Below are 13,877 nucleotides of genomic sequence, written 5' to 3'. Positions count from 1 at the left end.
TTTTACCAGTTTCTACCTTTCTATTGTACACGGTATTTTTGTAATCTCTGAGCTTTTCGTGAAAGGCAACAAGAATCTGTAGTAGAGCAGAGAGCTCACTGAAAGCCAGGGGTGAGAGTATGACCTAGCAAGCAGTCTCTGTGAAGGTCGTGGCTGGCACACCGCACTGTAGAGCAGGCAGGTGTGAGGAAAAGGCAGCCCTCCAATCTGGAGGCATGGAGTTCTCCTGATATTAGGGCAGAACTTGAGAAAATATCTACAGGGCTCATTTACAAAATAGAGTCCTGTTGTCTGCACACTGTGCCTTTCTTTTCTTGCATGGTAAAGCTCTTCCATGAACGATCTCAAAGGATGAGCCAAATGTTCCTCTAAAGGTACTTTAGTCATCATTGTCTCCAATGGATGGTATCGTTTCTTCAATGGTGCTTTCCTATGTGATAGTTTTTTTTTTTTTTTTTTTTTTTGAGAGGGACATGTTTAATGTTTTGAAAGAGACAGTGTTGAAGAATTTGTGTACATCAACCCAATCATATAAAGCCCCAGGTAAACAAAATGTTTTGCCATTCCTGAAAATTTTCATTCCAGTGCCAGGGTATGTCCTTGGTCAAACAGCATTGCTGCTGTAAGACGAGGGCAAGCTGATCTGGAGGAGGGGGGCCTGGCTGTGGCAAGGAGGAAAATTCGGACAAGGCTTATAGGATATAGGATTTTTCTCTGTTATCATTCACTTTGTATTAGTTTTGATCCCTTGGGGGAGAACTCAACTCCCTGTGATCTGATCTAGGAGATATGGGCCAAGCTCCACTACGAAGAAGATCATTTCTCTCTCTCTCTCTTTTTTCATGTTAGGGCCGCACCTGCAGCATGTGGAGGTTCCCAGACTAGGGGTCGACTTGGATCTGCAGCTGCTGTCTGCACCATAGCTCATGGCGACGCCGGATCGTTAACCCACTGAGTGAGGTCAGGGATGGAACCCACATCCTCATGGATCCTAGTTGGGTGTGTTTAACCACTGAGCCATGACAGGAACTCCAGTCCTTACATTTTTAAAGGGCTCTAAAAGTAGATAGTCTGTGGATTGTGGTCAGCGCGTAAAGTATAAAGAGCTGCTTTTGTAGTTGGTACAAATTTATAGATAACATTAAAATGTACTTGTGTCCGTATTTTGAAAAAAAAAAAAACTCGTGAAAATACTATGATTTTTGAAATATGAGGAGATTGAGTGGATTTCATTGAGTTGTTTCATGTTCTCATTGTTTTATGTTTGAGTTTGATCAATAATTTGACTTTGTTTTAACAGATCTTTTTATTTGTAACTTATTTTCATGTTTAGCATGTATGTAATATACCATGTTGCTTCTTTCGGATTTAGTTGAGCATGCAGCATATTGCCTGGCATACAGCAGCTGGTGCCTTAATAATTGTTTGTTTGAATCCATAAATTTAATATGTGGCTATTGTGTTAAAATGTTTGCTGACATAATCCTTTCGATGGTTCATTTTTTTCCATTAACCGTTTTTTCCCCCCAGGTAATTAAAAGGGGATTTTTATAGAACATTAAAGAAAGAAAGTATTAATATTGCTGTTCTAGTTCACATAGGAATTTCCAAAATTTTAGAGAGGAAAACAGATTGGTGGACATATTTAAAAACAGATGGCATAATATGAAAAGTCTAGGAGTTCCCGTCGTGGCTCAGTGGTTAACAAATCCGACTAGGAACCGTGAGGTTGTGGTTCGATCCCTGGCCTTGCTCAGTGGGTTAAGGATCCGGCATTGCTGTGAGCTGTGTAGGTCGGAGACACTGCTCGGATCCTGCGTTGCTGTGGCTGTCCCGTAGGCTGGCAGCTACAGCTCCGATTAGACCCCTAGCCTGGGAACCTCCATATGCCGTGGGAGAGGCCCTAGAAATGGCAAAAAGACCAAAAAAAAAAAAAAAAGTCTAGATAACATTTCTGGGAGTGGGTGTGGGATGTAGGAAATGAAAAAGGAGGAATAGATGTTACATATAAGATCAAGAGTAAGTCCTCAGAAATGATTCCTGTGAATAAAGATGCCAATAATTTAATTATTTCCCATTCTAGCTGTCTCCTTTCTTAGAGAAGAAACATATTCGTTATGTTGTCAATTCTTATATCATGGTTTAGCTGTAAAAAGTCTGAGCTAGAAACCCTCTACCCCATAATACTTTTGTACAAATGCTATAGAAATTAAAATTGAAAGTTGTTAAATTTCACGGATTATAACATATTTTGCAAGTTAAGCAGTGACGTTTTTCTGTATATTTCAACATTGTCCCCGGGATTACACTAACTCTTTGTATTCCCTCTTTCTAGTCATATAGTTTATCAAGAAAGAAAATAGTGCACTACACCTGTTTTGACCAACAGAAAAGAGCAAATGCAGCATTTTTGATAGGTGCTTATGCCGTAAGTACTTTTTTTCATGATTATTTTCTATAATCAGGCCAATGGAATGCTAACACTGTCAAAGAAAATCCAGGCCACTTTTTCAGTGGAATTGGGATATGGTGAAGATTATTAGCACCTTGGCCACTGAACTGGAGTGGAAAGTGTGGACCAGTATTGATGGGCTGTTGACTCTCAGATTTTATTTTCCAGTAGCTAGTGAGAGAATCTTGGAATTACAGTGTGTAGCTTTTATTCCACAGCTGCTTAGGTGTTTTAATAAAAAGACTGCTCAGAAGGGATATTTACAGGAAGAAACATATATATATATATATACACACATATGAAGATTATGAAAGACTGTTGAGGGTTTCCTTTTTTGGAACAAGAGGAAATCCTTCACATCATTGTAAATCAACTATACTTTATTTAAAAAATATAAAAAAAGAGATGAAATCTTTGATTGCAGTGGAGGAGGTTGTTATTATCAATCTCTTTATTCATCTATATAAGTGTTTGCAGTAAGCAAAATGAAAATGGATCTTGCATATATTGCAACTTCTCTAGTAACCAGACATGACTTTTCAAAAATAAGTTTAATTAGAAATTTTGTTCCCTGTAAGCACTAACATGCAAATATGAGTTCCACATGAATGTGCTACACAATTTTTGCAGGAATATTTCTAGAATTTACTGCATATGCTGGGATTGGGCAGGCAAGGGAGAGAGGTGTCCTTTACCTGCTCATCCTTTGGGAGGGTCTGTGCGTTTCCAAAGCTTGGAAGCACCCTGCTGGGTGACCTTTCAAGGCCGTCCTTCTGAAGACCTTGACGGAAGAAGGCACCAGCTACTAGACATCACACTCAGCCACATCAAACCAAATGCTCTGGGGGAAAAAGCCCAGCTGTGTTGTTGGAAAGACTCTCAGCTGTTGCAGGGTGTAGGCTGAGAAAGAGTGGCAGGCTGACAGCCAGGGCCCTTGTGACCTGGGGCCTTGTCTCTAGGGCTGTGATGCCCAGCTCTGCCTACCTTCTCTCATCAGGATGTGGCTGCAGTAAAACCTTGGGCCATCCTTTGTGGTACTTTTCTTTTTTGTTGCATAGACAGCATGTTAGAGTACTTGGAATCATGACTAAGCATCTGAAACACGTTTTTTTCATCCTGAAGTGGCTCTGGGATGATGGGTAAGCCACTTTATCCTCCTTAGCTTTACTTAGTTTCCTTGTCTGTAAAACGAGAGGGTTGGATATAATGACCTCTAAGTTTCTTTCCAATTCTGAGGATACGAGGAGTATTTGCAGCGCCAGCCAGGCTCTTGCTTCTCTTTTAAGAGCACACACGAAAAACTGGCTGTTGGCACGAAGGTTCAGTGAAGTGCTGGTGAGCTGAATTAAACAGGCATGCTTATTTTTTGCTTTACTCTGATAACTACTATTCATTGGAAACTGATAATCCACACTGTGTCTAAAATACGGAGAGTATGTAATAACCTCTGGTTTCAAGCCTACAAGCCGGCATGTCTTGCTGAGGGTTTCCTGAGGGTTCGTGATGCCATAGAGCGTGTTATTTGTGAGCCCTTTGTCCTGAGGAGTTGCCATCAGGGAGAGGACCTCTGCTGCTCCCCCCCTTCTCTTCTTTCTGTTTTAATGCCTGTCCTTCCTGTTTGTCGTGTGTCCTTAATTTCAGCATGGCACCTTTGGGATTTTGAACGGAAGTTTAGTCCTAATAGATGTGTTGAGCTTGGGGATAGACACGTCTTCTAATGCAGAAGTTTCCACCACTTTAAAGCCGCCAAAGGAAGGAAAAGGGGTTTGAGGAAGTGCTGAGGGCAGCACAGGCTTGTCTTACAAGCTGGTTACAGCCCTGCAAAGTGGTGTAATTATTCCTGTGTTGGTCATTTCCCAATTGATTTTCTTTTCTAAATTTAGAAATGTGTCCCCCATAAAGCTTTTCAACAAAACACTTTTATTTTTTTAAAATTTAAAAAAATTACATCTTATGGTTTTATTTTTTTATAATGATTTTAATTTTTTCCCTTATAGCTGGTTTATAGTGTTCTGTAAATTTTCTACTGTACAGCAAGGTGACCCAGTCACACATACATGTATACATTCTTTTTTCTCACATTATCATGCTCCATCATAATTGGCTAGATATAGTTCCCAGTGCTACACAGCAAGATCTCATTGCTTATCCATTTCAAAGGCAGTAGTTCGCATCTATTAACCCCAGATTCCCAGTCCCTCCCACTCCCTCCCCCTTCCCTTTGGCAACCACAAGTCTATTCTCCAAGTCCATGATTTTCTTTTCTGTGGAAAGGTTCATTTGTGCCTTGTATTAGATTCCAGATATAAGTGCTATCATAAGGTATTTGTCTTTCTTTTTCTGACTTACTTCACTTAGTACAAGAGTCTCTTGTTCCATCCATGTTGCTGCAAATGGCATTATTTTGTTCTTTTTTATGGCCGAGTAGTATTCCATTGTGTATATATACCCAGAACATTTTAATAAAATGAAAACCAAGAATTGTCATCTTTCCTTAAAGAGAATTTTGTGCCTTACTTCGTATTGTTTGTATGCATTTAATTGTTGATTCAAGTATTTTAAGAAGATAGTAATGGCATTATACAGACATCTCAGCTAAGTGTCACATAGATTACGTATTGTTATTTGAATAAGCCATACTCTCCTGGGGGAATCTTCTTGGACATGGAAGACTTTTACCTTTGGAGCAGCTGCAGAGCCAAATAGGTTGCCCTCTGTATGTGCTTTTTTCTGAGTCCCCAGTGGTGAAGATGTTACTCTTTTTTAAATGTGGTATCCGCCCTCTATCAGGGGGCACTGACTACTGAAATTTTTTTTTTTTTTGTCTTTTTGCCTTTTCTAGGGCCGCTCCCGCGGCATATGGAGGTTCCCAGGCCAGGGGTCAAATCGGAGCTGCAGCCACCGGCCTATGCCAGAGCCACAGCAACTAAGGATCCGAGCCGCATCTGCAACCTACACCACAGCTCACGGCAATGCCAGATCGTTAACCCACTGAGCAAGGGCAGGGACCGAACCTGCAACCTCATGGTTCCTAGTCGGATTCGTTAACCACTGCGCCACGATGGGAACTCCTGAAAAATATTTTGTACTAAGATAAACCTTTTTCTGTGAGCCTCAGTGTTCTCATTTGTAAAATTTAGTTAATACCAGGGTTTTCTGGTCTACCTCAGGATTATTATCAAGATAAGTATCTAACTACCTGTTTGTTAGCTCCACAGTTTTTTTTTTTTTTTTTTTTTTGCTTTTTAGGGCCATACCTGTGACATATGGAGGTCCCAGGCTAGGGGTCTAATCTTCAGCTTCAGCTGCTGGCCTACACCACAGCCACAGCAACACCAGATCTGAGCCTCGTCTGCAACCTACACCACAGATCACAGCAATGCCAGATCCTTAACCTACCCAGCAAGGCCAGGAATCGAACCTGTGTCCTCATGGAGGCTAGTCAGGTTCGTTTCCGCTGAGCCACAACAGGAACTCCTGAATGAGATACTTCTGTCCATCTCTGTTGCTATCACCTAGTCCAAGCCACTGTCCCTGTTCACTTGGATGATCACTCCAGCTTCATGCATTGTTTCCTTTCTCACCCTTGCTTCCCTTTAATCCAGTTACCACACAACGGTCAGAGTGATCTTTTACAACAATAAATTAGATCATGTCAGTGCCCTGTTTCAAATCTGTCTAAAGACTGCTCACTGTTCTTGGCAGGAAATTCAGCCTCCTTACCATTACCATTAAGATCCTCTATGATCTGTCCCTGTCTCTCCCTATGATCTTCTTACTCAAGATGCTCCCATCACATTGGTCTTCTAACCATGAAATCCCAAGCTTGTTCCTACCAGAAGTCCTTAGCATTTCTCTTCTGTCTGTAATGTTTTTACCTCAGACCCTTGCATTCCTTCTTCCTTCTACTATCACCTCCTCAGCGACACTTTCACGTTTTAGTCTGCTTTTCCCACCTCCAGTTACCCTCTAGCCCTTTGCTGTTTTATTTATTTATTTTTACAGCATTTTACTATTTGAAATTATCTGGTTCACTTGTACATTTACTTGTTTATTGTCTCTTTCCTAGACTATAGGTAAGGGACCTTGTCAGTTTCATTCATTGCTGTGTCTCAGAGGTGAAAAAAATATTTAACCCAGGGTTAGGCCCAGGCGTTCACCAGTTGAACTGAAAGCTGGCAATGATGGAACCTTCTTGCTGTCCTGAATCATGGGGAAGTCCAGGGTGAGGGGGACTGTCCTGGGGAAGAGATGAGGGGGCCAGCATGGAGGAGGCTGAGATGCTGCAGACAGCAGCTATTTACCAAACGGTATGGAACTATTTTAGTTCTAGAACACTGAGTATCAGCTTGGAACTATGCCCAGCCCATGGGAGATGCTCCATAAATAACTTCCGAATGAATGAATAACAGAATGATAGAACATGAAAGAAAGAATGAAGATAACTTCCTTCAGATAACTTCAGAGGGAAACTGAAAGTGATCAAATTGGACATAAAGTCCTCCTAATTACCAGAATATTTATAGTAATGACTGAACCAACTGTGGTCTTTATTTATTTATTTATTTATTTATTTATTTGTCTTTTTTTGCTATTTCTTGGGCCGCTCCTGCGGCATATGGAGGTTCCCAGGCTAGGGGTCTAATCGGAGCTGTAGCCACCGGCCTACAACACAGCCACAGCAACTCGGGATCTGAGCCGTGTCTGCAACCTACACCACAGCTCACAGCAATGCAGGATCCTTAACCCACTGAGCAAGGGCAGGGACCGAACCCGCAACCTCATGGTTCCTAGTCGGATTCGTTAACCACTGCGCCACGATGGGAACTCCCAACTGTGGTCTTTAAAGATGCAGGAACAGACCAGAGACGACAGACCAAGGGCAGTACCTGTTACAAACGTCACATTACTACCTGGCTGCTTTTTCTTCTTCATCTTTCTTTCTTTCTTTTTTTTTCTTTTATTGTCTTTTTAGGGCCGTACCTGCCACATATGGAAATTCCCAGGCTAGGGGTCGAATCGGAGCTGTAGCTGCCAGCCTACACCACAGCCTAATGCCGGACCCTTAACCCACTGGGTGAGGTCAGGGATCGAACTCACATCCTAATCAGGTTTGTTACCTCTGAGCCACAACAGGAACCCCCTTTTTTTTTTCTGATAAAATTTTTTTTCCAATTATTTTTACTATGGTAAAATGTACCTAGCATAAAATTATCTTAATCATTTTTATTTCTTTTTAATTATTTTATTGAGTTATAATTGACAATATACTAGTTTTCAATGTACGTGATTCAATATTTGTATATATTGCAAAATGATCACTACAGTAATTCCAGTTAGCATCCATTACCATACACAATTACCAGAAATTATTTTCCTGTGATGAGTCTTAGCATTTTTAAGTGTATAGTTTAGTGGTATTTTGCACATTCATATTGCTGTGCAACTATCCTATCTTGCTTTTGAGTGTGATATCTTGTGCAAACATTTTATGTACCTCCAGAGTCGGGGCTTGGCCTGTGGTTTCTCTGTTAGAACATGACTTTAAGTATGTCGCAGAAGTTTTTATGTTTCTATTTCCTTATCTGTAAGTGAGGGAGAGCCTTTTTATGTTTTTATCTCCTAGAGCTGTCATGAGTATCGAAAAAGAGATAAAATATACAGAACATCTTGTTCAGTAGAAAATCCACAAACCCTTCTCTGTGGGTGATCCAAAAACCAGAGTTGCTGGAATGATGTGGCCTCTGGAGATCACAGTGAGACTTAATAGACGACAGGTACCCCTTTCAGGGAAGTCCTTGCTTACAAAGCATTTCTAAACCGTGACATTGTACTCCTTGAGATGGAGGGCTCAGAGTCAAAGGACAGATCTCCTTTACCGGAAAAGTGTTTTTCTTCCAGGACAACAACTCACTGCTGTTTTGGGGTTAATTAGGATGTTTGGATCATCAGAGCATCCAAAATACTCTCATGTGAGTTTGAAGAACATGGCTTTTAAAAATTTATAAGCATGAAATTAATTAGGTTCTTGCCACATGCTTCAAGACCACGTCCTCACTGGCTTCTACACTGTTTTCAGTTCACAGAAGTGTGGTAAAGAGGTCAAGGAGAATGTGGAGCAGACCATGATGATTGAAGGATTGGAAAATAATTCAGAGTTAAAGAATTAGGTGTTTTTTTGTTTGTTTGTTTGTTTTCCCAGATATGTGGAGGATTCTTAAACAGAGATGGAAACCACATTGTGTGTTCCTTAACCCACTAATTAAGTCCTCACATTGCTAAATAAGAGGTCTAATTATGGATTAACTGGGCCTAGCCTGAACCAGGTGTCATGTCTGAGTCCGGGATGACAGGGCTAAGGTTTGTGGACTTTGTAACCATGTCCATGTCTGCTGTTGGTCCTGTGACTGTACTTAAGGCCTTAGCAGTTATATTCTACCTCTCAGAAGCCATTATCCACCTGGCGTAGTGGTTGAGAGGACAGACTTCAGCAAGCCACAGCCTTGGCCTTGAATTCACTTATTTGTATGTCTTGACCAAGTTATCTAACTCATCCATACTCCTGTTCTTTGTGTCTTTAGGACAGAGATAATAATACCCCACCTAACGTAGCCGTGGTGTGGACCACAGGAGGTCATGCTCTTGAAGGTGTCAGGGCCATGCCTGGCATTTTAAGCACTTAGGAACGGCTGGCGCTCTAGACAGGAAAGCCATGTGGCCTTCCCAATAGTTTCTGAGCCATCGTCTTACCTCCCCTGAAGAGCTGAATGCTGCTCCCCTCTTTTTGTCAGCTTGTCTTCCTTTCTTTCCACTTAGAGCCTTCCTTGCCTCAGTAATATGCAGCTGTTTGTTAATCTGATGATGGTTTAGGATAATTTTGGAAGATATGAGTGTGAGGTTCCCTCTCCCCCCCCACCCCAGGTATTATTTATTTTCTGGAAGAGCCTGTCTAAACCAAATAAGTTTCTTATTTTTGAGATGTGTTTTCAGGCATTCATTAGTTCAGTAAATATTTATTGAGCTTAGATGAGCTCTGCTCAGCATTGCGGTGAGCTCTGGAAAATAAAACAAAAATTAAAAAAATTGAAAAAGAATGAATGCTTAGCCTAAAATGGGGGAGTGAATCAGCAATAGATAATTGGGAAAAGTGTGTAATAGCTGCCAAATTTCGCTAAGAATTCATTTGACAAGTGTTTTTCCAGTCCTTCTCATACCTGAGGCCTTGTTTTAGGAGTTGGGGATATGAAAGTGAGTAATTCTCTCTCTTCTGCTACGGGTGTTGGGGGAGCAGGGTCAAGCCTGGAGAAGTCTGAGAGGGATTAAGGATGACCAACTGCAGTGGGCCAAGCCGGGAAGGGGATGTCAGGCAGGGGCATGGCGTGGAGAGGCAGATGCTTTTTGGGGGGCAGAGGAGGAGTTGGGAAATGATTAAATGTATTTTAAACATCCAGTTTGAGAAGAGGATAATTTTAATTAAAAAAGCAGAATAACCACATTATAGACGAAAAATAGGAGCATTTTTCTTGCAATTTACATCACTTCTAAACTTGAACTATTTATGTATAATTGTAGCATAGTATTGTGAACATCTTTTCGCTTGGACTACATGTTTTTTTTTGTTGTTGTTGTTGTTGTTCTTTTTAGGGCAGAATTCTCGGCGTATGGAGATTCCTGAGGGTCTAATCAGAGCTACAGCTGCTGGCAACAGCCACAGCCACAGCAGTGCTGGATCCGAGCCGCATCTGTGACCTACACTACTGCTTACAGCAATGCTGGATCCTTAACTCACCTAGCGAGGCCAGGATCGAACCTGTGTCCTCATGGATAATAGTCAGATTCATTTCCGCTGAGCCATGATGGGAACTCTGGCCTATGCATGTTTTGCCTTTTTGCCACCTACATGATCAAATAATGTTCCATTTAGAGGGAATACCACTGTTTAACATTTTGGATTTCTTTCCAAAGAAATTTTTTTTAATAGAACTAATAGCTGTCTGCATTATAAATATTTCTTTTCGTGGATTTTTGTCTTCAGATTTCCAAAGGTGTAATTAATACATTTTTTAAAAATCAGCATTATTTAAGCTCTTGGAGCATTTTACCATATTTAAGCCAGTTTCTTCTTCGTCTTTTTTTTTTTTTTTTTTTTTTTTGGTATTGTCTTTTTGCCATTTCTAGGGCTGCTCCTTCAGCATATGGAAGTTCCCAGGCTAGGGGTCTAATCTGAGCTGTAGCCACCGGCCTATGCCAGAGCCACAGCAGCTCGGAATCTAAGCCGTGTCTGCAACCTACACCATAGCTCACGGCAATGCCAGATTCTTAACTCACTGAGCAAAGCCAGGGATTGAACCAAAACCTCATGGTTCCTAGTCAGATTCGTTAACCACTGAGCCACCGCAGGAGCTCCATTTAAGCCAGTTTCCACTAAATTTGATATCATGTGAAATCTTCACTCTCATATACCATTACATAATGGCTATAAACACTAAAGACTTAGAAATTTAATTGGAAAAAATGATATTTTAATGTTTTATGAATTAGAAAAATTATTACCTAGGCTGACTATTCCTGTAGTTTTATTTTTGGGTTTATTAACTTTTCAATAGCTTGTGGTTTTTAAATTTGTTTACTGTATTTGGACCATTAAAAGTCTATCAGTCTCTTTCCTTTAAAAAAAAAGTCATTTTTCTTTGTCTAATTTGTATCAATAGATGTAAACCCCTAGAAATCACACTCATCAGTCCAAGTTTCCATAAGAAATTAGGAAATCCATGTACCATAAATTCTACTACTTATCAGAATGCTGCAGCTGAATACAAAGACGGTTAATTGGAACTGCTAATAATGGACGTATCGATTATTTAGCACCTGAGTGATCTACTGAATATAGAGAAAATTGTATTTGGAACAGTATTATTTAAAAATGGTTAACTTGTTTGCATGTGTGTGTGTTTGAACCAGTGGAAAATGGTAAACCAGGCCCACCGACCTTGAATTTGTTTTTGTCTTCGTTGTCTGGACCAAGCATGTTCATTTCCTTAATCTCTGACTCACAATTTATCCATAAATTGCAATTTCAAAACTAGGAGTTCCCTTGCGGCATAGTAGGTTAAGGACCTGGTATTGTCATTGCAGTGGCTCAGGTTATTGCTCTGGTGGCGTGGGTCCAACCCCTGGCCTGAGAACTTCCCCCCATCCACAAAAACCAAAACCTGTTTTAAATTGTCATTAAAAAACTATAGGTTAAACAAATGTTATTTAAAATGTAGGTAAAGTTATTAGGAAAAGTGTTTGTTCAAAATAATAAAGGTATTTTCCTTAAATATTTATTAAAATAGCAATAAAGTAGATGTCAGCTACCAGTGTTCTGTCAACCTCTGTGGCTGCCTGGTAAACCTAACAGGTAGCATTTGCTTCTGATTATAGAAGTTGTGGAGAGGAAGGGAGGAGTGGCCCCCGTCTGGGGCAGGGCAATTTCCTGTTTGCAGTTCCTTCCTTTTATAGCTTGATAGGCAAGAATGCTATTGTGATACTGCCTGTAAATGGGCCAGGCAGGCTCGCATCTCTGCAGGCTTGTATTTTTGGTGTCTTTAAGTGAGTCAGGGTCCCTAATATTATACAGCATTTTCAATTTGGAAATTCTGTTAGTCTTCTGCATATGGGTAGAGCAATATTATGTTTTATTCAGTGCTCACTGCATGTTTCATTTAGCTGTGGGCTGGAAAAATCAGCTGTTTGCTTTTCATTTGTGGAAGGTTTGTTTCTCAAGTTTAACTGAATAAGTCTTTTCAGTATTTTCCCCCCCATTCTCCCACTAACAAGTTTCCTCTGTGCTGTAAATAGCCCTCTGATCTATACACACACACACACACACAATTTAGGACTATATATTTCAGGGCTGATACTATATCTGCTCAGAGCAGTTTACTTACACACTTTTGAATCTTAGTAGTAGCCTTGAAAAGAATATACTTTCTATGTGAAAAGCTTGCGTCCATTTGTTTCATTTGTATACTGAATTAAGGGGATGTACTTTTTTAGTGCTCAGAATTATTTATTTACTTGTTTATTGTCTTTGCCTTTAAGGGAGGGAAATTTGTTTTGTTCCCCACAATAGCTCCGGCATCTAGAACAGTGTCTGACACATCCTAAGTGTTCAATTAAATACTCGCATGAATGCTTTAATGTTTAGTTGATAAATGTGAAACATTAATAACGTTGACTCTTCCACAATTCTTGAAAATTTAATATGGAGTAATTAAAAAGCCTTAAAGTGCTTAAAGATAAATTATGCAGTCAGTGCTAATTAGAGAAATAACAGCAAGAATCACAGTGTTTTGAGGCATTTATTTCTTTTAAGTTACTGAGTAAAACAAGATGTTTTACATAGTTATCTAAAATTTTAGAACTGAAAGGATTGGCATATGTACACTGAGGTCTATGGAATGATTGACCAGCGGGGACCTGCTGTCTGACACAGAGAATTTACCCCATGTTCTGTGATAATCTATGTGGGAAAAGAATCTGAAAGAGAATAGATGCGTACATGTATAACTGAATCACTTTGTTGCACAGCAGACGTTACCACAACCTTGTGAAGCAACCAAACTTCAATGAAACTTTGAAAAATGAAAAAATAAGATTTTAGAACTGAAATGGCCTTTGTTGATATATACAAACATTTGAAATCTGTATTACGGATGATAATCTTCATTATTATTTCTGTTGTTCTCACTAGGGAAAAATCCTTACTTACGCATATTAAGTAGTTGCCAATCATTTTTTTAACAGTGTTCTTAGACTCTCAAGATACTTTTCAGTAAGAACAAATTCAAAAACTCAGAAAAGAATATTAGAAAAATTTAAATCCATCACATTAAAAAATGTAGCTATACACATTTTTTTAATGGAAAAAAATTAGAAAAGAGGCACCTAAAGCCCTGAAGACATTATCTGTTATCCTCATACAACCTGGAAAGTATTTGCAGTGCCTGATGTGAGAGCAGGTGCTTGGCGTCTGGGTTAGTCTACAGTTGACATGTCCTGAACATGTTGTCTACCTGGGCCTCACCTGATATTTACATGAGCGTGAGCCACCTCTATTCAGTTTTATACAAATATCTGGACAGAACAGGTTCACATTTAGACATGCACCCAGTGCAGAGCTCCAAGCTTCCTAATCAATGAGATATTTACTAGAAATGAGATAATTTGGCTGCTCTTTGGTTTTCACCATGGGAAAATTTGATATTAAATATGTTTGACTGTGTTTATTATTTTCTCTTAGTTTAAAAATAAATATAGGAGTTCCCGTTTTGGCTCGGTGGCTAACAAACCCGACTAGGATCCATGAGCATGCGGGTTCGATCCCTGGCTTCAGTCAATGGGTTAAGGATCTGGTGTTGCCATGAGCCATGGTATATAT

General features: G+C 40.0%; 1 protein-coding gene across 26 annotated transcripts in view; it reads left to right on the top strand.

Annotated features, from left to right (window-relative positions):
• CDC14A (cell division cycle 14A) overlaps nucleotides 1-13,877 on the top strand; it is a 169,405-nt gene that overhangs the window by 27,631 nt on the left and 127,897 nt on the right. For 22 of the 26 annotated variants that reach the window (XR_014844658.1, XR_002343573.2, XR_002343572.2 and 19 more), the window contains one exon: nucleotides 2,336-2,428. The exons of the other annotated variants lie outside the window; for them this stretch is intronic. Coding sequence is in view for 15 of the 22 variants with exons in the window: in XM_085023852.1 (XP_084879978.1) it covers nucleotides 2,336-2,428 (93 nt within the window). In the remaining 7 variants the exon portion in view is untranslated. The remainder of the gene's footprint in view (nucleotides 1-2,335; nucleotides 2,429-13,877) is intronic. 26 annotated transcript variants of the gene reach the window in all.

Source organism: Sus scrofa, chromosome 4 (genome assembly GCF_054392235.1).
Source record: "Sus scrofa isolate SSC_HxYL_T2T_F1_AM1 chromosome 4, Sscrofa_HxYL_maternal_Yorkshire_Landrace_v2.0, whole genome shotgun sequence".
Lineage (NCBI taxonomy): Eukaryota > Metazoa > Chordata > Mammalia > Artiodactyla > Suidae > Sus > Sus scrofa.
This window is presented reverse-complemented; position numbering and strand designations above follow the sequence as displayed.